The sequence below is a fragment of the Trichomycterus rosablanca genome, chromosome 2 (genome assembly GCF_030014385.1).
Source record: "Trichomycterus rosablanca isolate fTriRos1 chromosome 2, fTriRos1.hap1, whole genome shotgun sequence".
Classification (NCBI taxonomy): Eukaryota; Metazoa; Chordata; class Actinopteri; order Siluriformes; family Trichomycteridae; genus Trichomycterus; species Trichomycterus rosablanca.
In genome coordinates this window covers 58,242,869-58,270,136 of record NC_085989.1, presented here as the reverse complement: position 1 = coordinate 58,270,136, position 27,268 = coordinate 58,242,869, and the positions used below count along the sequence as shown (strand labels likewise).

At 42.5% G+C, this 27,268-nt stretch overlaps 1 protein-coding gene and 1 pseudogene across 2 annotated transcripts in view; both read right to left on the bottom strand.

Annotated features, from left to right (window-relative positions):
• LOC134335871 (myocardin-related transcription factor A-like) overlaps window positions 1–17,120 on the bottom strand; it is a 31,449-nt gene extending 14,329 nt beyond the window's left edge. Inside the window, exons 1-5 of one of the 2 annotated variants that reach the window (XM_063018487.1) lie at window positions 17,023–17,120; window positions 9,298–9,346; window positions 4,068–4,198; window positions 3,696–3,788; window positions 700–911 (exon numbers count right to left, since the gene is read on the bottom strand). In XM_063018487.1, the coding sequence (XP_062874557.1) occupies window positions 700–911; window positions 3,696–3,788; window positions 4,068–4,198; window positions 9,298–9,304 (443 nt within the window). In that variant the 5' untranslated portion in view covers window positions 9,305–9,346; window positions 17,023–17,120. The remainder of the gene's footprint in view (window positions 1–699; window positions 912–3,695; window positions 3,789–4,067; window positions 4,199–9,297; window positions 9,347–17,022) is intronic. The other variant, XM_063018495.1, reaches the window with a different exon arrangement.
• Window positions 1–27,268, bottom strand: part of LOC134302895 (uncharacterized) — a 657,104-nt pseudogene that overhangs the window by 446,193 nt on the left and 183,643 nt on the right.

The following is a 27,268-nucleotide window of genomic DNA, read 5'->3' as shown; positions in this document are numbered from 1 at the left end:
TGGTTAACACAAGGCTTCTTTTTTGCACAGTAAAGTGTTAAGTATGATTTGTGCAGTAACTCTGTATTGTAGAGCTTGATAAAGGTTTGATAAACTAATCCCTCACCCATGTGTTTATATCAGCTAGTGTTGAGTGGAGGTTCTTGATGCGGCACCGTCTGAGGCATGGAAGATCACGAGCGTTCAGATTAAGCTCGCGCCCTCCACCTTTACACACTGAAATTCCTCCTGATTCCTTGAATGGTTTAATGATATTCTGCACTGTAGAGGGAGAACATGCAAATCCCTTCCAGTTATTCTTTGAGGTTCATTGTTTTTAAACATTTCAATCATTTTCTCACACATTTGTGGACAAACTGGATCCTCTGATCATCTTTACTCATCAGAGACTCTCAGCCTTTCCTGGATGCTGCTTTTGTACCAAACCATGATCACAATCACCTGTTCACATCATTATTTAGTGTTTTCACCTCATTACTAGCCCTAAATTGCCCCCGTCCCAACTTTTTTTGGAATGTGTTGCAGGCCTGAAATGCAGGAATGGATGTTTATTAATAAAAGAAATGAAGTTGAGCAGATAAAAGATGAAATATCTCAGGTTCATCCTGTCTGACATCAAATAAAAGTCAGTGTTAGAAACTCTGTGTTATTTACATTTTCCATGCTGTATCAGGAGATTTAGTCTTGTATGTAGAGTACCTGGGTGGGGCAGGAAGGATGATGGGGTAGTGGTGTGGTGTTTGTTTGATGATGTGTAGCTGTAGGTGGAGCAGCTGGTTGTAGTCCAGTGGAGTGGTTCCTTTCTGTGTCTTTTGGTCTGGAGGAACGTACTGATGGTATTTAAGCTTCATGATCTTTGGTTTGCTGTTCCTCTTCTTGCCACCACACTCATGGATCACAGACATGTTACCCTAATGAAAGAGGAATGAAGAAAAGGGGAAGTGGATGCTTTCAGGAAGTTTTGGTGAAACCACAAACAGACTTATGGAGAATAAATACAAGTGTAGGTGAGGTGGTTTCATCTCATGTTGTTCTTTATAACAGAACCTACCTTAGTGTAATATTGTACCCTCACCCGGGGTTACTACACACAGAAGACCCTTCTCAACGTGGCTAACATTTACATTTACATTTACATTTTCGGCACGAACGAGCGGCCAAGAGCGACACAAACGCGCATGCGTATTAAATCCGTTAACTGATATACAAACTAGCGCACTGTGTAGGGAACATAAATCAGTTGTCTAATATACTGTCTAGTGCACTATGTAGGGAACATAATTAATTATGCAATACACTATCTAGTGCACTATGTAAGGAACATAAATTATTTTCTAATATACAATCTAGTGCATTATGTAGGGAACATTAATCTATTATCTTTCACACTATCTAGTGCACTGTGTAGTACACATTAATGTGTTTGTGACGCAAACAGTTAGCTTAGTACTTAGTCGGTTTTTTTGGGCTTGGGGGGTCGAGGTCCGGGGGTACCTCCCTGAAATGAGTTTTTGCAACTTGGGATGTCTGCAACCGTGAGACTACAAGTGACTGGACAAGAATCTGAGTGGCTTCCATGGAGAGAAATGGCCGAATCTTCTTGATGTTGTAGAGGAGGAACCGGCAGAAGGTCAGCTGGTTATCCAGGACAACACCAAGGCTTCTTACATTGTCATCAAGAGAGATGAGAAGGTCCTGGGTTGGAGATTGATCTCCAGGAATGAGTAACAGCTCTGTCTTGCTGGGATTGAGTTTTAGATCTCGCAGACATACCAAGATGTGAGCTGAGACTTGTGTGTCTGAAGGAGGAAATGACAGAATGAGGAGTGGTAAGAGAAGCCATGGGAGGCTATGACCTTACCCAGAGAGCGGGTGTAGATAGAGAATAGAAGTGGGCCAAGTACAGAGCCCTGAGGAACACCGGTTGAGAGAGTGCATGGAGGGGATATATAGGAGCGCCCTTCCAGGTAGGAGGCCATCCATTGCCATGCTGAACCTGTTACTCCAAGGTTGAAGAGAGAATTCCTCCACAGTGATGTAAATCGATCGATTGTAGACGGTAACAGGTTATTAAGTTTGGAGGGGTGTTTACTTATTCACATGTGTGGCTGTATGAAATGAAACGATGGTTCCTCCATGTTCTCCTGGTTGTTATACTGCACAGATGTGTGTGTGTGTGTGTGTGTGTGTGTGTGGGCTGGGTGTAATACGTACTGATATTTACTGTAAATATTCAAATCATAACAGGAAGAGGAAATGATGCGGTGACTCGCTTTGATGCACCGTTTCATATCTGATTCTCTCTGATTCTGCACATTATCAGATGTGAATGTCTAATACGGGCGGGGCGCAGACGCACCGCTTCGTTATTTATAGACGCTCCATAAAAACTAAAAAAAAAATGAATTCTCCTGCGGTGGCTCGGTGGGTAGCACTGTCGCCTCAGAGAAAGAAGGTCCTGGGTTCGATCCCCAGACGGGGCGGTCCGGGTCCTTCCTGTGTGGAGTTTGCATGTTCTTGCAGTCCCGTGTCTGTGCGGGTTTCCTCCCACAGTCCAAGGACGTGCAGTCAGGTTAATTGGAGACACTGCGTTGCCCTATAGGTGAATGTGTGTGTGTGCCCTGTGATGGACTGGCGCCCCGTCCAGGGTGTTACTGTGTGCCTTGCGCCCATTAAAAAGCTGGGATAGGCTCCAGCCTACAGAGGCTGACAGAGGCTGGGAATGTTAAGTAATAACAACAGTACAGCAACAATTATAATAAACATCGCCACAACGTTATGGAGCCACCTAGATCTGCAGTTACACCGTAGTTTCCTGCCACATCCTACGACCCCCGGTGCTCTGTGACTCTATAGTTTGGTGACAGTTGACAGCATGCTGTGCGATGCTTTCTGTGTTAAAGCACTACCTTGAAACTCAATCTCAGTCGGTTCTGGGAGTGGCGTTGAGTTTCGAGGTATTTTTTCCCCATAAGGATGTTTGTGAAACCTGTTAATGCGTCCATGGTCCCGTGGAGCTGCAGATATTTTAGTCTCATGTAAAATAATGAGGTTGTTTTTGACACTTAAACACTGAAAATAACACAAATATAATATAAACACACTGAAATACAATTACAAACAGTTACACATCAATAAAAATACAATAAAAGCTGCACTTTAGTTTTACTTCTTTATTGTTTCCTGACGCTTCTTAATGGTGGAGATGCTCAATGTTGGAATACCGTATTCCCTTCAGCACCGGCGCATTCACGTGAGACGTGACACAACCGCTTTTACGTGACTTATTGTAGTAAAACAGCGAGTGAGGAATGAGAACTAAAAAGTGGGCGGGGCCTTTGAGGCCGTGTAAGGACCCTGGTTAGTATCCAGAGGCTCCTGTACAGAAGTGGAGGAATGTGGAGATCAGCGCGCAACTACCGATCCATCGAAGTACGGAAGGGGATAAGAAGGGGTCAGTGGAGCGCAGGCGCATCGGAGGGAGGGCGTGTCAGGAGAATATACCCTCCTCACACACCATTGGGGTAGAGGAATGGGAACTGGCTACGACTAAACTGAGAGAAAATGCTGAAATGAAATAGTACAAAACACTTTTAAAAGTGGATCTACAGACCATTACTGACTGTTGTTTAAGGAGCAGCGATGGAGCACAGAGGTAAATGATCCCGTCCCAACTTTAATGGAAAGATAATCACCTTCGTTTGGTCTGTAGTCGCTCCTTCCATCTCATTGGTCAGTTCGTGGTGAGGTGCAGGCTCAGGGGTTACAGGTAGTGAAGGAGGCGGAGCCTGAGAAGAATATTTAATATGTGTATATATTACACCACCTATATACACTATGTCAGGTGTCCACATACTTTTGGTCATATAGTGCAGGTGTGTTTGTTACAGTGTGAACATGTGTGTACCTGTGCAGGTGTGTTTGTTACTGTGGGAACATGTGTGTACCTGTGCAGGTGTGTTTGTTACAGTGTGAACATGTGTGTACCTGTGCAGGTGTGTTTGTTACAGTGTGAACATGTGTGTACCTGTGCAGGTGTGTTTGTTACAGTGTGAACATGTGTGTACCTGTGCAGGTGAGACATCAGTGGGCAGCGCTGGAAGCGACAAGGGTGGGAGGGTGGAGCCGATGGGAGAGTTCTGACTGACCGCTGGATCAGGAGAGGAGGAGTCAGCGGCTTCATCACAGGAAATGGTTTCTGGTACAGGTATATAACAGAGAGAGAGATGCTCAGAACCAGTTCAGAACCAATGCAGAACCAGTTCAGAACCAAAACAAAACCAGTTCAGAACCAGTGCAGAACCAAAACAGAACCAGTTCAGAAACCACAGACAACCAAAACAGACTAAAACTGAATCAGTTCAGAACCAGTGTAGAACCAAAACAGAACCAGTTCAGAACCAGTGCAGAACCAGTTCAGAAACCACAGAAAACCAAAACAGACTCAAACAGAATCAGTTCAGAACCAGTGTAGAACCAAAACAGAACCACTTCAGAACCAGTGCAGAACCAAAACAGAACCAGTTCAGAACCAAAACAGAATCAGTTTAGAAACAGTGCAGAAACTGTAGAGAACCAAAACAGAACCAGTTCAGAAAGGGAACCAAAACAGAACCAATACAAAGCCAAACAGAACTAAAACAGAACCAGTGGAGAAAAAGTACAAAAAAAGGACCAGTTCAGAACCAGTGCAGAAACTGTAGAGAACTCAAACAAAACCAGTTCAGAACCAAAACAGCATCAGTTTAGAACCAAAACAGAACCAGTGCAGAACAAAAACAGAACCAGTTCAGAAACTGTAGAGAACCAAAACAGAACCAGAACAGAAACAACAGAGAACCAAACCAGACTCAAGCAGAACCAAAAAAGAATCAGTGCAGAACCAAAACAGAACCAGTTCAGAGCCAAAACAAAATCAGTGCAGAACCAGTGCAGAACAAAACAGAACCAAACAGAACTAAAACAGAATCAGTACAGAAAAGGAACCAAAACAGAACCAATACAAAGCCAAGCAGAATCAGTTCAGAACCAAAACTAAATCAGTGAAGAACCAGTGCAGAAACTGTAGAGAACCAAAACAGAACATGTTCAGAAACAAAACAGAACCAGTTCAGAATTAGTTGATGTCCAGATATTTTTGCTCCCACAGTAGAATGATGAAGAACCGGAGCTGAAATCACTCACACATCAGAACTGTTATAAACACTTATTACAAGTTTTCATCTACACATGAACACACATCTAAAAATAGATCAGTGTGTGTGTGCGTGTGTGCGTACTGTACTTTCACTTCCTGTGTATGAGCTGGTACTTCCTCTCACTGAGCGCTCACAGGTCTGATAAAAGTGAATCATGAGAAAAAGTTTGTACACCCTCTGCTTCTTCACTCACTTTGTGTGTCTGTATAAATACATTTATTTTTATTATCCTGATTTTATTTATCCTATTATCCTGACCAGGGTCACTGTGGGTCCAGTTCCCACCTGAAAGCATCACAGAGTGTCACACTAGTGGCTAACATAACAGTCCATATTCACTATATTACCAAAAGTATTCGCTCGTCTGCCTTCACACACGCATGAACTTGAGTGACTCCCATTCTTAATCCATAGGGTTTAATATGATGTCGCCACCCTTTGCAGCTATAACAGCTTCAACTCTTCTGGGAAGGCTTTCCACAGAGTTTAGGAGTGCGTTTATGGGAATTTTTGACCATTCTTCCAGAAGCGCATTTGTGAGGTCAGACGCTGATGTTGGACGAGAAGGCCTGGCTCACAGTCTCCGCTCTAACTGCAAAGTTGGGAGCATGAAATTGTCCAGAATCTCTCGGTGTGCTGAAGCATTAAGAGTTCCTTTCACTGGAACTAAGGGGTCGAGCCCAACTCCTGAAAACACCCCCACACCATAATCCCCCCTCCACCACACTTTACACTCGGCACAATGCAGTCAGACAAGTACCGTTCTCCTGGTGACCACCAAACCCAGACTCGTCCATTGGATCTCCAGAGAACACGTCTCCACTGCTCTAGAGTCCAGTGGCGGAGTGCTTTACACCACTGCTTGGTGATGTACGGCTTGGATGCAGCTGCTCGGCCATGGAAACCCGTTCCATGAAGCTCTACACGCTGTTCCTGAGCTCATCTGAAGACCACATGAAGTTTGGAGCTCTGAAGTGATGGACTCTGCAGAAAGTTGGTGACCTCTGTGCACTATGTTCCTCAGCATCCGCTGACCCCGCCCTGTCATTTTACATGGTAACACTTGGTGGCTGAGTCGCTGTCGTTCCCAATCGCTTCCACTTTGTTATAATAGCACTGACAGTCGACTGTGGAATATTTAGTAGTGAGGAAATCTCACCACTGGACTTGTTGCACAGGTGGCATCACGGTACCACGCTGGAATTCACTGAGCTCCTGAGAGCGACCCGTTCTTTCACTAATGTGTGTAGAAGCAGTCTGCATGCCGAGGTGCTCGGTTTTATACACCTGTGGCCATGGAAGTGATTGGAACACCTGAATTCAATGATCTGGATGGGGGAGTGAATACTTTTGGCAATATAGTGTATATATACTTTATATATATGGACATGTGACTATCAAGACATCACAATTATATACTTATTAAATTTTTTTTTTTGATAGTTTATTTAATCAATAATTAAATTATTTGATGCTGAAAAACTGATCCATGCGTTTAGAACTTCTGGGTTAGATTATTGCTCAAGTGCTAAATAGAACATGAACTAGAACTAGAAAAGTTGGATCATATCAGTCCTGTTCTATCATCTCTACACTGGCTGCCAGTTAAATTCTGCATTGATTACAAAATACTTTTACTAACCTATAAAGCGCTACATGGTCTGTACCACAGTATCTGAGAGAGCTTATTAATCACTACAGCCCAGCACGTCCACTTCACTCACAAGGTTCAGGGTTACTTATAGTTCCTAGAATTAAAAAGATCACGGCTGGTGGAAGAGCATTTTCTTACAAAGCTCCAAAACTCTGGAATAATCTTCCTGCCTCTGTCCGGGACTCGGACACGTCTCAATGTTCAAGTCTAGACTGAAAACAGATTTATTTACTCAGGCTTTTGATTCGTCTTTCCAAACTAAACAAGGAAACTTAGTTATGATGTAATAATTAGTGGGCAGAGTCTAAAGCTGCTCTCTGTAAAACTAATATTTTACTGATTTTAATGATTCACGTTGTAACGACATCTTCTGTTGTTTTACCCCGAGGTGGTTCTGACGGAAACCTGTTCACCCTCTCGAGGTTGAATCCTGCACATCGAGACTGCTGTGCCAACAATGCTGCTCCTACTAGATGTGACGAAAACCTGGCGTGTTTGCACCAAAAATGTCCAGAACTTACAACTGACTTTATCACAGACTGAACTGAACAATGAAGCTAGTTTTGCTAGTTATAACTTTTAGCTCAATTTAATTTTATGTTTGTATGATTTGTGTAAATGCTTTTAATTTAAAGTTTCCTTCAGGCCACCCAAGGAGGACAGGGTCCCTGCTGAGTGTAGTTCCTCTCAAGGTTTCTTCCTGTAATATTAAGGGAGTTTTTCCTGCCACTGTCGCCCTCTGCATGCTCAATATGGATTTTTGGTCTGTAGGTCCTGGATTCTGTAAAGTTGCTTTGAGACCATGTCTATTGTAAAAAGCGCTATATACAGTGGTGCTTGAAAGTTTGCGAACCCTTTAGAATCTTCTATATTTCTGCATAAATATGACCTAAAACATCATCAGATTTTCACATAAGTCCTAAAAGTAGATAAAGAGAACCCAGTTAAACAAATGAGACAAAAATATTGTACTTGGTCATTTATTTATTGAGGAAAATGATCCAATATTACATATTTGTGAGTGGCAAAAGTATGTGAACCTCTAGGATTCGCAGTTAATTTGAAGGTGAAATTAGAGTCAGGTGTTTTCAATCAATGGGACGACAATCAGGTGTGGGTGGGCACCCTGTTTTATTTAAAGAACAGGGATCTGTCAAAGTCTGCTCTTCACAACACATGTTTGTGGTAGTGTATCATGGCACGAACAAAGAAGATTTCTGAGGACCTCAGATAAAGAGTGGTTGATGCTCATCAGGCTGGAAAAGGTTACAAAACCATCTCTAAAGAGTTTGGACTCCACCAATCCACAGTCAGACAGATTCTGTACAAATGGAGGAAATTCAAGACCATTGTTACCCTCCCCAGGAGTGGTCGACCAACAAAGATCACCCCAAGAGCAAGGCGTGTAATAGTCGGCGAGGTCACAAAGGACCCCAGGGTAACTTCTAAGCAACTGAAGGCCTCTCTCACATTGGCTAATGTTAATGTTCATGAGTCCACCATCAGGAGAACACTGAACAACAATGGTGTGCATGGCAGGGTTGCAAGGAGAAAGCCACTGCTCTCCAAAAAGAGCATTGCTGCTCATCTGCAGTTTGCTACAGATCACGTGGACAAGCCAGAAGGCTATTGGAAGAATTTTTTGTGGATGGATGAGACCAAAATAAAACTTTTTGGTTTAAATGAGAAGCGTTATGTTTGGAGAAAGGAAAACACTGCATTCCAGCATAAGAACCTTATCCCATCTGTGAAACATGGTGGTGGTAGTATCATGGTTTGGGCCTGTTTTGCTGCATCTGGGCCAGGACGGCTTGCCATCATTGATGGAACAATAAATTCTGAATTATATCAGAGAATTCTAAAGGAAAATGTCAGGACATCTGTCCATGAACTGAATCTCAAGAGAAGGTGGGTCATGCAGCAAGACAACGACCCTAAGCACACAAGTCGTTCTACAAAGAATGGTTAAAGAAGAATAAAGTTAATGTTTTGGAATGGCCAAGTCAAAGTCCTGACCTTAATCCAATCGAAATGTTGTGGAAGGACCTGAAGCGAGCAGTTAATGTGAGGTAACCCACCAACATCCCAGAGTTGAAGCTGTTCTGTACGGAGGAATGGGCTAAAATTCCTCCAAGCCGCTGTGCAGGACTGATCAACAGTTACCGGAAACGTTTAGTTGCATTTATTGCTGCAAAGGGGCGTCACACCAGATACTGAAAGCAAAGGTTCACATACTTTTGCCACTCACAAATATGTAATATTGGATCATTTTCCTCAATAAATAAATGACCAATTATAATATTTTTGTCTCATTTGTTTAACTGGGTTCTCTTTATCTACTTTTAGGACTTGTGTGAAAATCTGATGATGTTTTAGGTCATATTTATGCAGAAATCTAGAAAATTCTAAAGGGTTCACAAACTTTCAAGCACCACAGGTACTCACGTGGCATAATGTTGGTACTCAACACCTCCTGTTCTCAACTCCTGTAGATCTGTTAAAAAAAATCAAACATGTATTTTTAAAAATAATAAATAAAAATACATTTTTATATTATTATATATTATTACATATTTTTTATTTCATATTTACATTTTAAATTATATTTATTTATTAATTAGCTTTTTTAGATAGGTTATTTAATCATTAATTAAATTATATATATATATATATTTTGTTTTAGTTTATTTAATCATTAATTAAATTATATATTTATTCATTTATTTATTTTTATTTTTTTAATCAGTCTGTTTATTTAGTTTTTTGATACAATTTTACAAAAATAGCAAGTAAGAGAAAATAAAAAAAAGGAACAAAGTTCCCTTCCCCCCAGACCAGACATGAGTATTCAAACTTAAAATACAGCCAGTATACAATAAATCAAAACAGAAAATGCCATCACATTAAAGTTACATATGTTAATTATACCGTCGTGCCATTAGCACCCATCTCCCCAATATGTGCCAGAAAGGGCTGCCAGATATTGTTAAATTTCTCGGTATATCCCCGGACAGTGTATCTAATCTTCTCCAGTCTGAGATGACTAGCAACTTCTGTAAACCACTGGCAATATGTAGGTGGGGCAGAGTCCTTCCATTTAAACAGTATCAGTCTCCTAGCCAGGAGAGAGCTGAAGGGCATAACGCTAATTTCTTTTTTGCTGGCAATGCCACTCTCCGGTGTCACACCAAACGGCAATAAACGGGGATGGGTCAATTACTCTCCCAAATATTTAAGAGAAGGTTTAAAAAATTGTACGCCAGAATACATGGAGCTTTGGACATGTCCAAAACATATGCAGTAGAGTGGCCGGGGCCTGTCTGCATCGGTCACATGTAGGATCTATGTCTGCCCTAATCTTAGAGAGTCTGACCTTAGTCCAGTGAAGCCAATGCACAATCTTAAATTGAATGACTGCATGTCTTGTGGTCTTGATCAAATGAGGCAAAGTAATCGTCAATATAGAGATCCGATACCGTGACCAGGCCTCTACTAGACCATAAAGCGAAGGCTGCATCCATCGTTGATGGAATGAACATATGATTGTTTGTGACTGGCGCTGCCGAAGATAGATCCCTAAGAGAGAAAGTCCTTCTGAACTGATTCCAGATCTTAAGTGAATGTACTATGACTGGGTTATGGGTAAAATTAGAGAGAGGCTGAGTGAATGGCAATTTGGAACATAATAAAGCTGCTAAGGATGTGTGGTTGACTGACGCTTCCTCCAGTTTTAGCCAATCAGATGTGGTGTCTTCACTCCTAATCCAATATAGCAATGACCTTATATTGGCCGCCCAGTAATAGTACAGAAAATTTGGTAATGCCATCCCTCCCATTGTACGAGATCTTTGTAGCATACTTCTTTTAATACGGGGTGTCCTCTTGTTCCAAATAAAAGTTGAAATTCAATTATTCAACTTAGAAAAAAATTATTTTGTTAAAAAGACCGGGAGACATTGGAATATACAGTGTATCACAAAAGTAAGTACACCCCTCACATTTCTGCAGATATTTAAGTATATCTTTTCATGGGACAACACTGACAAAATGACACTTTGACACAATGAAAAGTAGTCTGTGTGCAGCTTATATAACAGTGTAAATTTATTCTTCCCTCAAAATAACTCAATATACAGCCATTAATGTCTAAACCACCGGCAACAAAAGTGAGTACACCCCTAAGAGACTACACCCCTAAATGTCCAAATTGAGCACTGCTTGTCATTTTCCCTCCAAAATGTCATGTGATTTGTTAGTGTTACTAGGTCTCAGGTGTGCATAGGGAGCAGGTGTGTTCAATTTAGTAGTACAGCTCTCACACTCTCTCATACTGGTCACTGAAAGTTCCAACATGGCACCTCATGGCAAAGAACTCTCTGAGGATCTTAAAAGACGAATTGTTGCGCTACATGAAGATGGCCAAGGCTACAAGAAGATGCCAACATCCTGAAACTGAGCTGCAGCACAGTGGCCAAGATCATCCAGCGTTTTAAAAGAGCAGGGTCCACTCAGAACAGACCTCGCGTTGGTCGTCCAAAGAAGCTGAGTGCACGTGCTCAGCGTCACATCCAACTGCTGTCTTTGAAAGATAGGCGCAGGAGTGCTGTCAGCATTGCTGCAGAGATTAAAAAGGTGGGGGGTCAGCCTGTCAGTGCTCAGACCATACGCCGCACACTACATCAAATTGGTTTGCATGGCTGTCACCCCAGAAGGAAGCCTCTTCTGAAGTCTCTACACAAGAAAGCCCACAAACAGTTTGCTGAAGACATGTCAACAAAGGACATGGATTACTGGAACCATGTCCTATGGTCTGATGAGACCAAGATTAATTTGTTTGGTTCAGATGGTCTCAAGCATGTGTGGCGGCAATCAGGTGAGGAGTACAAAGATAAGTGTGTCATGCCTACAGTCAAGCATGGTGGTGGGAATGCCATGGTCTGGGGCTGCATGAGTGCAGCAGGTGTTGGGGAGTTACATTTCATTGAGGGACACATGAACTCCAATATGTACTGTGAAATACTGAAGCAGAGAGTGATCCCCTCCCTCCGGAAACTGGGTCGCAGGGCAGTGTTCCAGCATGATAATGACCCCAAACACACCTCTAAGACAACCACTGCTTTATTGAAGAGGCTGAGGGTAAAGGTGATGGACTGGCCAAGCATGTCTCCAGACCTAAACCCAATAGAACATCTTTGGGGCATCCTCAAGCGGAAGGTGGAGGAGCGCAAAGTCTCGAATATCCGCCAGCTCCGTGATGTCGTCATGGAGGAGTGGAAAAGCATTCCAGTGGCAACCTGTGAAGCTCTGGTAAACTCCATGCCCAGGAGAGTTAAGGCAGTTCTAAGAAATAATGGTGGCCACACAAAATATTGACACTTCAGGAACTTTCACTAAGGGGTGTACTCACTTTTGTTGCCGGTGGTTTAGACATTAATGGCTGTATATTGAGTTATTTTGAGGGAAGAATAAATTTACACTGTTATATAAGCTGCACACAGACTACTTTTCATTGTGTCAAAGTGTCATTTTGTCAGTGTTGTCCCATGAAAAGATATACTTAAATATCTGCAGAAATGTGAGGGGTGTACTCACTTTTGTGATACACTGTATATACAAATTTGGGAAGAACGTTCATTTTTATTGAGTTGATTCGTCCCCCCATTGAGAGGGCTAGGGGCTCCCAACGCTCAATGTCTTTCCTCAGATTATAGAGCAAAGGTTCATAATTAGCCACAAATAGGTCTTTATGATTATTTGTAATCCATACTCCAAGATATTTGAACTTTCTAGGACTAATTTTGAAAGGAAGTGAGGTCAGCGACGCCTGATCGTTCCCATTATTTATAGGCATCAGCTCGCTTTTCTGAATATTGATCTTGTAACCGGACAATTTCCCAAATTCTGTGAGCATGTCTATCAATTTGGGAATGCTTGAGAGGGGCTGTGTGATGTATAGCAGCATGTCATCCGCATACAGCGAGACCTTATGCTCCACCCCTGTTCGCATGATCCCATTAATATTATCATTCTGCCTCAGAGCTAGAGCCAGTGGTTCGATTGTGAGTACAAATAAAAGTGGGGATAGAGGGCAACCCTGTCTTGTACCGCGATGGAGTTCAAAGTAAGTGGACAGATTATTATTAGTGCATACAGCTGCCATCGGAGATGTGTATAATATTTTAACCCATGATATAAATTTATGACCAAATCCAAACCTCTCCAGAACATTAAAAAGATAATCCCATTCCACCCGATCGAATGCCTTTTCAGCATCAAGCGAGAGTATTGCTTCAGGCGTGTTGAATGACGAGGAGCCGTAAAGAATGTTTAAGAGGCGTCTAATATTAAAAAAAGAAAAGCGATTTTTTACAAAGCCAGTTTGATCAGGGGACTACCTCCAAACGGTGTGCAAGAACTTTGGCAAAAATTTTAGCATCCGTATTTAAAAGAGAGATAGGACGAAATGAGCTGCATTCAAGTGGATTCTTATCCTTCTTGAGTATTAAAGAGATGATTGCTTGTCGCATGGTCGGTGGCAGGGATTTTTGATAGAGTGATTCTTCGAAGACAGACAACGGTAATGGGGAAAGCTGATCTGAAAATATTTTGAAAAATTCAGTTGGATAGCCATCAGGCCCTGGAGGTTTACCGCTTTGCATTGCCTTAATGGCCAAAGTTATCTTCTCAACCGACAGATCCTCCTCCAGTCTGGCTATGGTCATTGGGTCTAAGGATGGGAAATGCAAAGGTTTGAAAAAGTTTTCAAATTGGGAATGATTTACAGATGAGTCAGAGGTATATAATGACTGGTAAAATGTTTTAAAACAGGAAAAGCTGTCCATAGTTTTTAAACCTTGCTCGTCTTTGATTGCCAAAATAGTTTGGTTGGCAGTCCTTTGTCGAAGTTGGTGGGCGAGTATCCGTCCAGCTTTTTCCCCATGCTCGTATGAACTGTGCCTCGACTTAGTAATAAGGTACTCGGCCTGTCTCGTTGATAGGAGATCAAATTCGACTTGCAATGACATACGTTTTTTCTTTATATCTTCGCAGTGCTGAGAACTATGTTGCCTGTCTAGTATCAGAATTTCATCAGCTAATTCTTTAAGACGTGCCGTATTTGTTTTATTTTTGTTAGCGCAACATGAGATAACTTGTCCCCGAATATATGCCTTAAGTGATTCCCACACAGTAGAGGAAGACATTCCTGGAGATTGATTAATATCAAGGAAAAGTGCAATCTCAGATGAAATGAAAGTGGTAAATATTTCCTCTGATAAAAGTAACGGATTTAGTCTCCAAGGTCGGGAGTCGAATCGTGTGTTAGGAATACGCATTTTCATGGTAAAGGGGCCATGGTCGGAAATCACCATAGCCTCATATTCACACTCAGTGATTAAAGGCAGAAGTCGCTTATCCAGAAGGAAATTATCTATGCGGGAATAGGTTGCATGGACTGGGGAGAATATATATATATATATGGGGCCAGTGATAGCTCAGTGGTTAAGGTACTGGACTAGTAAACAGAAGGTTGCTGGTTCAAGCCCCGCCACCACCAAGTTGCCACTGTTGGGTCCCTGAGCAAGGCCCTTAACCCTCAATTGCTCATCGTGTTCCGCTCATTGTGTAAGTCGCTTTGGATAAAAGCGTCTGCTAAATGCTGAAAATGTAAATATATCGGCTGCCCCATATGCTTTGAGGAAGTGCTGAATAGAGCGTGCAGATTTAGATAAGGGAACTTTTTTGGATGAACTACGATGCCAAACCGGGGAGAGTACACAGTTCATATCACCTCCAAGGATAAGGTGGTGAGAAACCATATTCGGTAGACGAGAAAAAAGACCAGTAAAGAATGTAGGATTTGGTGCATATATGTTAGCCAATATAACCGGAAATGCATAGAGTTGTCCCACCACTATAACATAGCACCCCGCAGGGTCAGCATCCACATTTGTTGCAGTAAAGGGTATATTTTTATCAATCAGTATGGCAGCCCCTCTAGCCCTTGAGTCAAATTTAGAATGAAACATCTGTCCTGTCCAACTTCTTTCTAATCGGAAATGGTCTGCTACCCGCAAATGCGTCACCTGAAGGAATGCAATATCTGCCTTAAGCTGTTTTAGATGCATAAAGACCTTTATACGCTTAACCGGGTGATTAAGCGATTTCACGTTCCAACTCACAAAATTAACCGAGCAGCCTCCCAAAACATTAGAGCTTTCCATGTTGGGTATATAAAGTTATGGGTTTGGAGTCAATGGGAGCCACAGCACGACATCAAATACAAAGCAAAACCAATAACTGGCTCATTAAATCAAAAAAGAAGAAAAACAAAAGAACCATGTCTGGTAAACCCAGCACATAACGCTTACATGAACAAAAACAGCGTTAACACTATACCAGTCCAAAACAGATCCACACATTTAGTGCTTATGCTTGGGACTTCAGCTACACAGTCTTGGTAGTAATATAGTAATGTAGCTTCGCTACAATGGCGCGCGGTTTACCGTCAGCTCTTCTCATAGCCGCGCTTCTGTGTGAACGGTCCACTAAGACGTCCTTATCCAGATGCAGCACTTCTCTCAAAAGTTTCGAAACAGATTCAGTAGAGCTTGACCCGTTCGTCTCAGCCACTCCGTGTATTCTAATGTTACATCTCCTCATTCTCCCCTCCATAATCTCGCATTTCTCCTTAAACTCAGCCACCTCGGCTCTCAAAGCAGTCACAGTTGTTTGTAAAGCAGTCGTTTCATCAGACTATGTTGATAATCCGCCTTCCATTTCTTTGACGGTGTTTTTAACTTTGTCCATTTCGGCGTGTATTACCGTTGTGCTATTTGCTCATTCCAATCTTACCGCATGCAGTTCCATTTTTAGGAAGTTAAATTCCTCAGCAAACGCGTTTTTTATTTCTGCTTTTATCACGGCTGATAAGTCCGCTTTTAGCCATGAAATAATCTCCGCTTTTAGTGTTGTAAAGTCCATTTCGGAACTGTTCGATGGTGTCCGAGTCCATTGGGCAGAAGCATCGAAGGGATTTGAAGTTGTGCTGGGCCTAGCGTTGGTTGGTCCGGCGTATTTATATTTGCGTAGATTTGTCGCCATTGGCTTACATATAAGTTATCTCCCAGCTTCAGAGATGCTTTCAACATAAATTACGCAGTATTTCCTAAAGTAAGCACTTATTTATTTTTATTAAATTGGAGGCTCGGCGGGAGCACTAATTAAACACGTCCTACACCATCGCGAGCTCAGCAGCGCCCCTCTATTTATTTGTTTTTTTAGATAGTTTATTTAATCCTTAATTAAATTATATATTTATTTATTAATTTGCGATTTTTTTAGATAGTTTATTTAATCATTAATTAAATTATATATTTATTTATTAATTTGCGATTTTTAGATAGTTTATTTAATCATTAGTTAAATAATATATTCATTTATTAATTTGCGATTTTTTTACATTTAGGTTTTAGATTTAGGTTATTTAATCATTAATTAAATTATATATTATTTATAAATTTGTTTTTTGAGTTTATTTAATTATTAATTAAATTAAATATTTATTTATTAATTAGCGATTTTTTTTAGATAGTTTATTTATTTATAAAAAAAAAATTGCGATTTTTTTTTTTAGATAGTTTATTTAATCATGAATTAAATTCTATAATTATGTAATCTTTTTTTTTTTTTTTTTTTTTATCATATTATTTATTCAGGCTTGAATCTTACAACCTGCTTGAGCGTTGCTGACCGACGTCTGCTTGTCGTCTCATACTGATTTTATCGACACGGCCATGAGATCAATGTTCTGTAGTGACCTTCCTAATCACCTGATCTGAATCCAACAGAACATCTTGGGGATGTGGGAGCTGCAACAGTTAGTGCTGCACTCATGGTGAAATGGACCGGAACCTCCTAAAGGGAAAGGTGGTTGTACCCAGTACTAGCGTAGTGCTTGGTGAGTACGGGTCTACACAGAGCAGAACCTGAATCTCTCGTGATATTTGCACGTTATGTGTAAACTTAAACCGAGATAATTAGATTGTAATGTAAAAGAATCAAGAGCAGAGTTCCACAACTCCAGACTGACTGTGGTCCAACACAAGTTCCACTGCTAAATCCCACCAGATCATCCAATCAATCAAAGCAGTAAGAAAGGAATCGACTTACGTGATCTGTGAGATTAGAACCCATTTAGATCTGATCTGATCCGGCGTGGTGCCATCGTCTGCGTCCCACCGTACCACACCGAGAACCTACAGAGATCACAGAGAGCGCTGACTTCCTCTTCCTATTTCAGTCTGTGTGACTGATTGCATCAGTGCGTTTACTCCCGTTATGTAGATGTTAGTCTACAGTGGAACACTGTATATTTGTAATATATAATATACAGTGTATCACAGAAGTGAGTACACCCCTCACATTTCTGCAGATATTTAAGTATATCTTTTCATGGGACAACACTGACAAAATGACACTTTGACACAATGAAAAGTAGTCTGTGTGCAGCTTATATAACAGTGTAAATTTATTCTTCCCTCAAAATAACTCAATATACAGCCATTATTGTCTAAACCACCGGCAACAAAAGTGAGTACACCCCTAAGAGACTACACCCCTAAATGTCCAAATTGAGCACTGCTTGTCATTTTCCCTCCAAAACGTCATGTGATTTGTTAGTGTTACTAGGTCTCAGGTGTGCATAGGGAGCAGGTGTGTTCAATTTAGTAGTACAGCTCTCACACTCTCTCATACTGGTCACTGAAAGTTCCAACATGGCACCTCATGGCAAAGAACTCTCTGAGGATCTTAAAAGACGAATTGTTGCGCTACATGAAGATGGCCAAGGCTACAATAAGATTGCCAACACCCTGAAACTGAGCTGCAGCACAGTGGCTAAGATCATCCAGCGTTTTAAAAGAGCAGGGTCCACTCAGAAAAGACCTCGCGTTGGTCGTCAAAAGAAGCTGAGTGCACGTGCTCAGCGTCACATCCAACTGCTGTATTTGAAAGATAGGCGCAGGAGTGCTGTCAGCATTGCTGCAGAGATTGAAAAGGTGGGGGGTCAGCCTGTCAGTGCTCAGACCATACGCCGCACACTACATCAAATTGGTCTGCATGGCTGTCACCCCAGAAGGAAGCCTCTTCTGAAGTCTCTACACAAGAAAGCCCACAAACAGTTTGCTGAAGACATGTCAACAAAGGACATGGATTACTGGAACCATGTCCTATGGTCTGATGAGACCAAGATTAATTTGTTTGGTTCAGATGGTCTCAAGCATGTGTGGCGGCAATCAGGTGAGGAGTACAAAGATAAGTGTGTCATGCCTACAGTCAAGCATGGTGGTGGGAATGCCATGGTCTGGGGCTGCATGAGTGCGGCAGGTGTTGGGGAGTTACATTTCATTGAGGGACACATGAACTCCAATATGTACTGTGAAATACTAAGCAGAGCATGATCCCCTCCCTCCGGAAACTGGGTCGCAGGGCAGTGTTCCAGCATGATAATGACCCCAAACACACCTCTAAGACGACCACTGCTTTATTGAAGAGGCTGAGGGTAAAGGTGATGGACTGGCCAAGCATGTCTCCAGACCTAAACCCAATAGAACATCTTTGGGGCATCCTCAAGCGGAAGGTGGAGGAGCGCAAAGTCTCGAATATCCGCCAGCTCCGTGATGTCGTCATGGAGGAGTGGAAAAGCATTCCAGTGGCAACCTGTGAAGCTCTGGTAAACCCCATGCCCAGGAGAGTTAAGGCAGTTCTAGGAAATAATGGTGGCCACACAAAATATTGACACTTCAGGAACTTTCACTAAGGGGTGTACTCACTTTTGTTGCCGGTGGTTTAGACATTAATGGCTGTATATTGAGTTATTTTGAGGGAAGAATAAATTTACACTGTTATATAAGCTGCACACAGACTACTTTTCATTGTGATAAAGTGTCATTTTGTCAGTGTTGTCCCATGAAAAGTTATACTTAAATATCTGCAGAAATGTGAGGGGTGTACTCACTTTTGTGATACACTGTATATTATAAATACTATACAATTAAATACAGCACAATTACTGATTCTTCATTCACCTCTTAGGCTGGAAACATTATATAAACCTCTGTGGGTTTTTTTTGATGATCTGTTCTATAAAAAGCACAAAGTCAACACCCCACTGAAGACCGGGACACACCCCACAAGAGCTGCAGTTTTGGAGATGCTCTGACCCAGTTGTCTAGCCATCACAATCTGGTCCTCGTCAAACTGGCTCAGATCCTCACGCTTGTCCATTTTTCCTGCTTCTAACATCAACTTTGAGGATAAAATGTTCACTCGCTGCCTAATACAGGGTGAGTCAAAAGTCGCAGGACACTTTTATTTCAGAAACGAAAGGGAAAATGACATATCTGAATACCCCAGCAAGTAATGGGTGAGGGGGCCGATCTTTTAGGCCATGTCCGGAACGTGGCCAACATCTTGAAAGCCGCCATATTGGATCAAGGGCAAGTTTTTCCAATGGGAAGGTGGTCGTGTAGCATATCAAAGAAGACCAGAATTCTCTCAGAAATCAGATTTGCAGTATCTCTTGTGTTTCAAAAGTTATCAACACAGAAAATTCAAAACGTTTGTTGTTGGTTACAGGGAACTGAAGATGGAACAGACGAAAGAAAAGAGGATTGAGGTGATTCTGATGTCCGGGGAACGCAGCTGCTGTATCATAGCCGCAGACTTCAACAACCGACGCCCAGAAAGACCAATTTCACACAGCACTGTTGCATCCCTCATAGCCAAATTCAGAGAAACCGGGACTGTGGACAACAAACCACGTAGTGGTCGTTCGAAGGCCGCTACCGACGAGGAAACCTTAACGATGGTTTTGGCAGCCTTTGCGAAAAGTCCACGTCTCGCAGCAGAATGTGGTGTCAGCCAGTCGTCCCTTGTACGGATTCTTCATACCGATAAGTGGCACCCCTTCAAGATCCAAAAGAGTGTCCTGTGACTTTTGACTCACCCTGTATATCCCCCCCCCCCCCCCCCCACTAACAGGTGCCGTGATGAAGAGATAATCAGTGTTATTCACTTCACCTGTCAGTGCAGCCCTCACGTACTTCTCTGCCACTCCTGATTTCATATAAAACCACAGCTTCTCTCGCTGCACCCTATCATAAGCTTTCTCTATATGTACAAACAGTAATATAGCCAGTGGTTAAGGTACTATACTAGCAATCAGAAGGTTGCCGGTTAAAGCCCCACCACCGCCAGGTTGTCACTGTTGGGCCCTTAACCCTCAATTGCTTAGACTGTATAATGTAGTGTAAGTGGCTTTAGATAAAGGCGTCTGCTAAATGCTGAAAATGTAAATGTACAAACACACAATGTGGCTCCTTCTGTCCTTCCCTAAACTACTTCTTTGACATTATTGAAGCAAACATCGCATCTGTGGTACACTTTGCTAGCATGAAACTACAGTGCCGCTCACAAATCCTCACCTCCTTTCTTAACCTAGCTTCTCTTTCCCATATCTTCAAACTGTAGCTGATCAACTTTATGCCCCTGTAGTTACTGCACCCTTATTCTTAAAAAAAACTAAACCATTACACGTCTAGGATTTTGTTAGACAGTCCAGTTAAAAACTCCACTGCCGTCTCTTCTAAACTTTTCCATGCATGCACTGGTCATCTGAGCCGACTGCCCCTTCTCAGTACACTCTCCTCATTCATCAGCACATTCCCATCTGCATCCTTTATTATTTGAACCTGCTGTGTGTATAACCTCCCCAGCCTTGTTCCTCTCTCTGGCCAATCGGTACAAGCCATTGTAACTCTTTTACACCAAGAAGGCCATACATCATTTTGTATACTGAAATGCCTGTGGGCCCAATCTCATCTCAGATGGACCAAAAGACAGTTATAATAGTCATGATGTTATTTAGGCTAAAAGTTAAAAGAACTGTTATCAGTAAGAGGTGGTATGAGGGTGGTATGAGGTGCACCAGTGTCCACAGCATGGGTGATTTACACCATTGACACTGAGGTGTATGTTGGTGTGGCAATAGTATTTTTGATTTTAATTGATTTATAATATTTTATTTTATATACGTCAAGAAAAATATATGATAGTTAATTATATATACATATTATGTAGCATATATTATAGGAAGTTGGTCCCCCAAAGCTTTATTTTGTTTAAATATGTACATTTGTAAAATAAGATTTTTTGGGAGGTTCCACTCCGTTTGTTGCATGAGGGGCATTAATTAGCGCGACACCGCGTGTTTTTACCGTGTGCTTTCCCGATTAATTCACAGTTGCATGGTGAATGCTGATACGGGTAAGCTGCGTGACGTCTCTCTCTACTATTTTTGTTTCTAGAGCTCTATAAATTGTAAAAAGTAGTTAAAAAATTTTTTTTTTAAGTTTATTTTTCTGCCTCGTGCAGGAGAGAGAGTGTGCACCTGTGTGTCTGTGTGTGCGCGCGCTAATTGTGCTCCCATGTTATGTTCAGAATAAATGGTGAAGATTCCAGTTTCTGACTCCGTGTGGTTGGTGTCCTGAGCTGTCCGACCTGTTCAAGTCTGCTACATTGAGACCTTAGAGACACACATGCCGCCATCAAGTATATGTACTTTTCCTGGATAGTCCATGATTACTTGAGTAAGATAATACCATGCATCATTCAGTACACACTACAACAGCGTGGCTTCATGAAGGAGAATCGGACGACGGTGAGCACGGACTGTTGAGTAGCTCAAACCTGCAACAATTAGTGTCCTCAGCTCCCAGAGAATTAAAACGTCTCATTAATAGGAACACCGTAAACACGCCTCTGTCCCAACTTTTGGAGTGTGTAAAGTTTAAACATGTCTCAAGTCAATTTTATTTGTGTAGTGCTTTTTCCAATACACATTGTCTCAAAGCAACTTTATAGAATCCTGGACCAACAGATACAAAAACCCCTGTTGAGCAAGCCAAGTGGCAGGAAAAACTCCCTTAAAATACAGGAAGAAACCTTGAGAGGAACTAGACTCAGCAGGAACCACCGTCCTCCTCGGGTGTTTCTATTTACAAACTACAATGAAGTTGATCAGTGAAACGTTGGATCTATTTCTACTTTTATTAGTTAAATAAAGATTCAAGAGAATTAACACATCACAGATTGTTCTTTTACTGAGTTTTACTAAAACATGATATGCAGAATAATAGATATTACATTTTTATATCATATAGAATCTTAATCTTTAATAATAAAAAGATAATCCAAGTAAACACAAAATGCTTTTTTAAATAATAATTACATTTATTAAAGGAAAAATGTCGTTCAGCCACATCGGTCACCTCAGCTACTAACTAAACCTTAAACCAGTTTCACTAGTGACACCCAGGTAGGATCACTGATTTTCCAGCAAGACAAGATAAGATTCATATATTGGGTGTGTTCGAAAAGCTAGTGTGCTGTCTACATAGGCAGCATTTTACGTCATCCTGTGCTGCGCTCCCGAGAATGAGGCTGTTCGAAATCCTAGATGCCTTAAAATCCTCACTTCTGAGGCATCTTAATATTTCAATGTTATTTTGGCTCAAGAACGAGTGAGCATCTGACGCTGCCTTAGTGATCAAGACAATCCCAGCATTCATGGCTGACGGGGCGGAGAAACTAATGGAGTTATTTTCAACTTGTATAAACTTGTACCGAGTGTTTTTATTTGCAAGTTCGGGCTTGTCAGGAAATTTAACCGTTATCGGTACATGAAGGGAGATGTTATTGACGTTAGCGTGCTGTGCTACCTCAGTTTATTGGTTTTAATGGCGAGATGCTAAATGCTAAACGCGAAATGCTAAACCCGATGGAATCGCTATCTAAGTAGTGCGTTCGAATAACCTGCCTTTTAAGTCACTAACTTATTAGAATCCTCTCTACTAAGTCAGCTGCCTATGTAGACAGTAAGACAGCAAGGCAGCTCCCTAGGTTTTCGAACACACCCATAGATTCACATTGGGAAATGTAAGTGTTACAGCAGCTCCACTTACCATATAGAAGCACTTTGTAGTTCTGCAATTACTGACTGTAGTCCATCTGTTTCTCTACATGCTTTGTTACCCCCTTTCATGCTGTCCTTCAATGGCCAGGACCACCACAGAGCAGGTATTATTTAGGTGGTGGATGATTCTCAGCACTGCAGTGACACTGACATGGTGCTGGTGTGTTAGTGTGTGTTGTGCTGGTATGAGTGGAGTTTTTAAACACCGTGTCCACTCTATTAGACACTCCTACCTAGTCGGTCCACCTTGTAGATGTAAAGTCAGAGACGATCGCTCATCTATTGCTGCTGTTTGAGTCGGTCATCTTCTAGACCTTCATCAGTGGTCACAGAACGCTGCCCACGGGGCGCTGTTGGCTGGATATTTTTGGTTGGTGGACGATTCTCAGTCCAGCAGTGACAGTGAGGTGTTTAGATCCACTCATACCAGCACAACACACACTAACACACCACCACCATGTCAGTGTCACTGCAGTGCTGAGAATCATCCACCACCTAAATAATACCTGCTCTGTGGTGGTCCTGTGGGGGTCCTGACCGTTGAAGAACAGGGTGAAAGGGGGTAACAAAACATTCAGAGAAACAGATGGACTACAGTCAGTAATTGTAGAACTACAAAGTGCTTCTATATGGTAAGTGGAGCTGATAAAATGGACAGTGAGTGTAGAAACAAGAAGGTGGTTTTAATGTTATGGCTGATGGGTGTAAATATATACATAGGTGTGTAAGGTCTTTGAGTTGTGTAAGGGGGGGCTGGACACCCTGTGTTTTCTGCTATTCTGCTTCAGATTGGGATGCCAATGATGCTGTAATCTACAGAATTGCTATGGCTCCATGGACTCCAGCAAACCACATTATCCACAAATAAAAACCAGGAGTGTGGGAACCTTTACATAAATGCATCTATTCTAGTCTAGTCCTGATCAGGTGGGGTTAAAGAGGGGCAAGTTAAAAGAGGTTCGGGAGGTGACAGGGGCCTTGTGCTAGGTCTACTGCGTCTTCATCATCTCTCATCTTGTGGAACACCTCTCCACTTGGCTGCTCCCTCCATCTCAGCGTGATGTTCAGTTCCAGCCCATGCTCCTCCAGTTTCTGCAGGATCTGAAGAACAGAAGATGATTTTATTAAGAACTTGGGTGGATCGGGGCGTGATGAACACAGGTTCTTGCTGCTTGAATAAGGAAGGAAAACCAGACCCACCATCTCCAGGAGCGCCGCCTTTACCGTCAGATTGTTCACGTCTTGATTTGACTGAATCTTAAACCTCACGATCTGGTTCACGACTGGAACTGGTCATACACATGCACAGGCAGACAGAAATTAATGTCATATTATAAAAGCTGATCTAAATATGAGACCGAAATGACGTCGCATTACCTCCCTGACAGAAGAAAGGTTTGAGGTCTGAGCACCGAGCATCAGCAGCCTGAAAATTAGATAAATAACCACAATCCTCATATGCCTGCGCATTATCAGGTTGTCCAGGCTTCCAAGTGATGTTCGCCAGGTTGGTCTGATCTACCCACTTCCAGGAGGTCCTGAACAGACCGATCCAGGTGACATCAGAGACCAATCCAGCTAGAATAGAGTTTTCAGATGAATATCTTGCGCTGGCCAGGTCGGTGTGATACAGTCTGCAGTAACTCTGAGCTTCAAAGAAGGTCTTAAAGGTACTGATGTAAATGTACCTGCTGCTCCCAGAGTTCCTCTCTGTCAGATTTAAAAACATGATTCACTTGAAATTATTTAAGTTATAAACCTTATACATAAATTTACTCTCAGTACAAGATGACAGTTTCTTCTCAACCATGGCCAGAGACCACTGTTCCACAAAGATGAATGACATAGTTTCTACACCACCAAATTGATGTTGTTTGGAGATACACCGATCAGCCATAACATTAAGCCCACCTCCTTGTTTCTAGAAGCACTTTGTAGTTCTACAATTACTGACTGTAGTCCATCTGTTTCTCTACATGCTTTGTTAGCTCCCTTTCATGCTGTTCTTCAATGGTCAGGACCACCACAGGACCCCCACAGAGCAGGTATTATTTAGGTGGTGGATGATTCTCAGCACTGCAGTGACACTGACATGGTGGTGGTGTGTTAGTGTGTGTTGTGCTGGTATGAGTGGATCTAAACACCTCACTGTCACTGCTGGACTGAGAATCGTCCACCAACCAAAGACATCCAGCCAACAGCGCCCCGTGGGCAGCGTCCTGTGACCACTGATGAAGGTCTAGAAGATGACCGAGTCAAACAGCAGCAATAGATGAACGATCGTCTCTGACTTTACATCTACAAGGTGGACCGACTAGGTAGGAGTGTCTAATAGAGTGGACAGTGAGTGGACACAGTGTTTAAAACCTCCACTCATACCAGAACAACACACACTAACACACCACCACCATGTCAGGGTCAATGCAGTGCTGAGAATGATCCACCACCTAAATAATACCTGCTCTGTGGTGGTCCTGACCATTGAAGAACAGGGTGAAAGGAGCTAACAAAGCATGTAGAGAAACAAATGGACTACAGTCAGTAATTGTAGAACTACAAAGTGCTTCTATATGGTAAGTGGAGCTGATAAAATGGACAGTGAGTGTAGAAACAAGGAGGTGGTTTTAATGTTATGGCTGATCAACAAACAAACAATAAATTAATTTACTCATTATAATGAAATGTAATGCTTGATTTAGTACTTTGGAAAACCGTCTTCTTACCATCATAACACAGTAAGTAAAATTTGTTTGCACAGGATGTATCGTACCACAACCCATTTGGCCTTATCACGGTACACTCTTCATTGTTATTCCCGTTGTTTGGCTCGTTAGGCGCCCAGTTCTTCAAAGTTCCCAGTGTCTCATTCCCGTAGGACCAGCGCCAGTCATGTAATATTTTGTACACGCCAAACCAGGCATCAGAATTAAACTGGTGTATCTGAGCTTCAGTTCGAAGTTTAACCACGTCGGCGTCGCTTTCGATGGTAGCCAGGTTGATGTAGAAAGATCTGCAGTAAGTCTGAGCATCACTCCAGGTTTTGTTCTGCTGGATAAGACGGTATTTATGATGGATGACGGGTACCAGGGCGACGACACCTGTGTAACAGATTACGAGATTTATGTAAGATAGATGATATATTTTATGAGGGGTATTTATTTTTCAGAGGGGTCAGCTTGGATATATATATACCAGGAACAGCTCGTTCATTAGGGCGATCGGGCGACGCACCACCAAAGGGCGAAAGGGAAGAAATTTTTCTATCCCATTAAACCAGTGTTAAGCTAGCTGTGATTGTTCTGGAGTCAGTCTTGCCTTGGAATATCGTAGTCCAATCAGCGTCGAGCTGTGTTCTGTACAGTAGCGCCCCTTTTGTACCGCCCCTATTGGGGCAACAATTGCCCCCCTGAGAGATTTGGCAGAAGCGGCCACTGGTATATACATTAAGGGCCTTTCTAATGAACCCAACAGTGGCTGCATAGCAAAGCCTAAATCATGGTATTGGGGTGTCAGTACCAGGGTGTGTCATGGTATAGGGGTGTGTCAGTACCAGGGTGTGTCATGGTATGGGGGGGTGTCAGTACCAGGGTGTGTCATGGTATGGGGGTGTGTCAGTACCAGGGTGTGTCATGGTATGGGGGTGTGTCAGTACCAGGGTGTGTCATGGTATAGGGGTGTGTCAGTACCAGGGTGTGTCATGGTATGGGGGTGTGTTAGTACCAGGGTGTGTCATGGTATACGGGTGTGTCAGTACCAGGGTGTATCATGGTATGGGGGTGTGTCAGTACCAGGGTGTGTCATGGTATGGGAATGTGTCAGTACCAGGGTGTATCATGGTATGGGGGTGTGTCAGTACCAGGGTGTGTCATGGTATGGGGGTGTGTCAGTACCAGGGTGTGTCATGGCATGGGGGTGTGTCAGTACCAGGGTGTGTCATGGTATGGGGGTGTGTCAGTACCAGGGTGTGTCATGGTATGGGGGTGTGTCAGTACCAGGGTGTTTCATGGTATGGGGGTGTGTTAGTACCAGGGTGTGTCATGGTATGGGGGTGTGTCAGTACAAGGGTGTGTCATGTTATGGGGGTGTGTCAGTACCAGGGTGTGTCATGGTATGGGGGTGTGTCAGTACCAGGGTGTGTCATGGTATGGGGGTGTGTCAGTACCAGGGTGTGTCATGGTATGGGGTGTGTCAGTACCAGAGTGTGTCATGGTATGGGGGTGTGTCAGTACCAGGGTGTGTCATGGTATGGGAATGTGTCAGTACCAGGGTGTGTCATGGTATGGGGGTGTGTCAGTACCAGGGTGTGTCATGGTATGGGGTGTGTCAGTACCAGGGTGTGTCATGGTATGGGGGAGTGTCAGTACCAGGGTCTGTCATGGTATG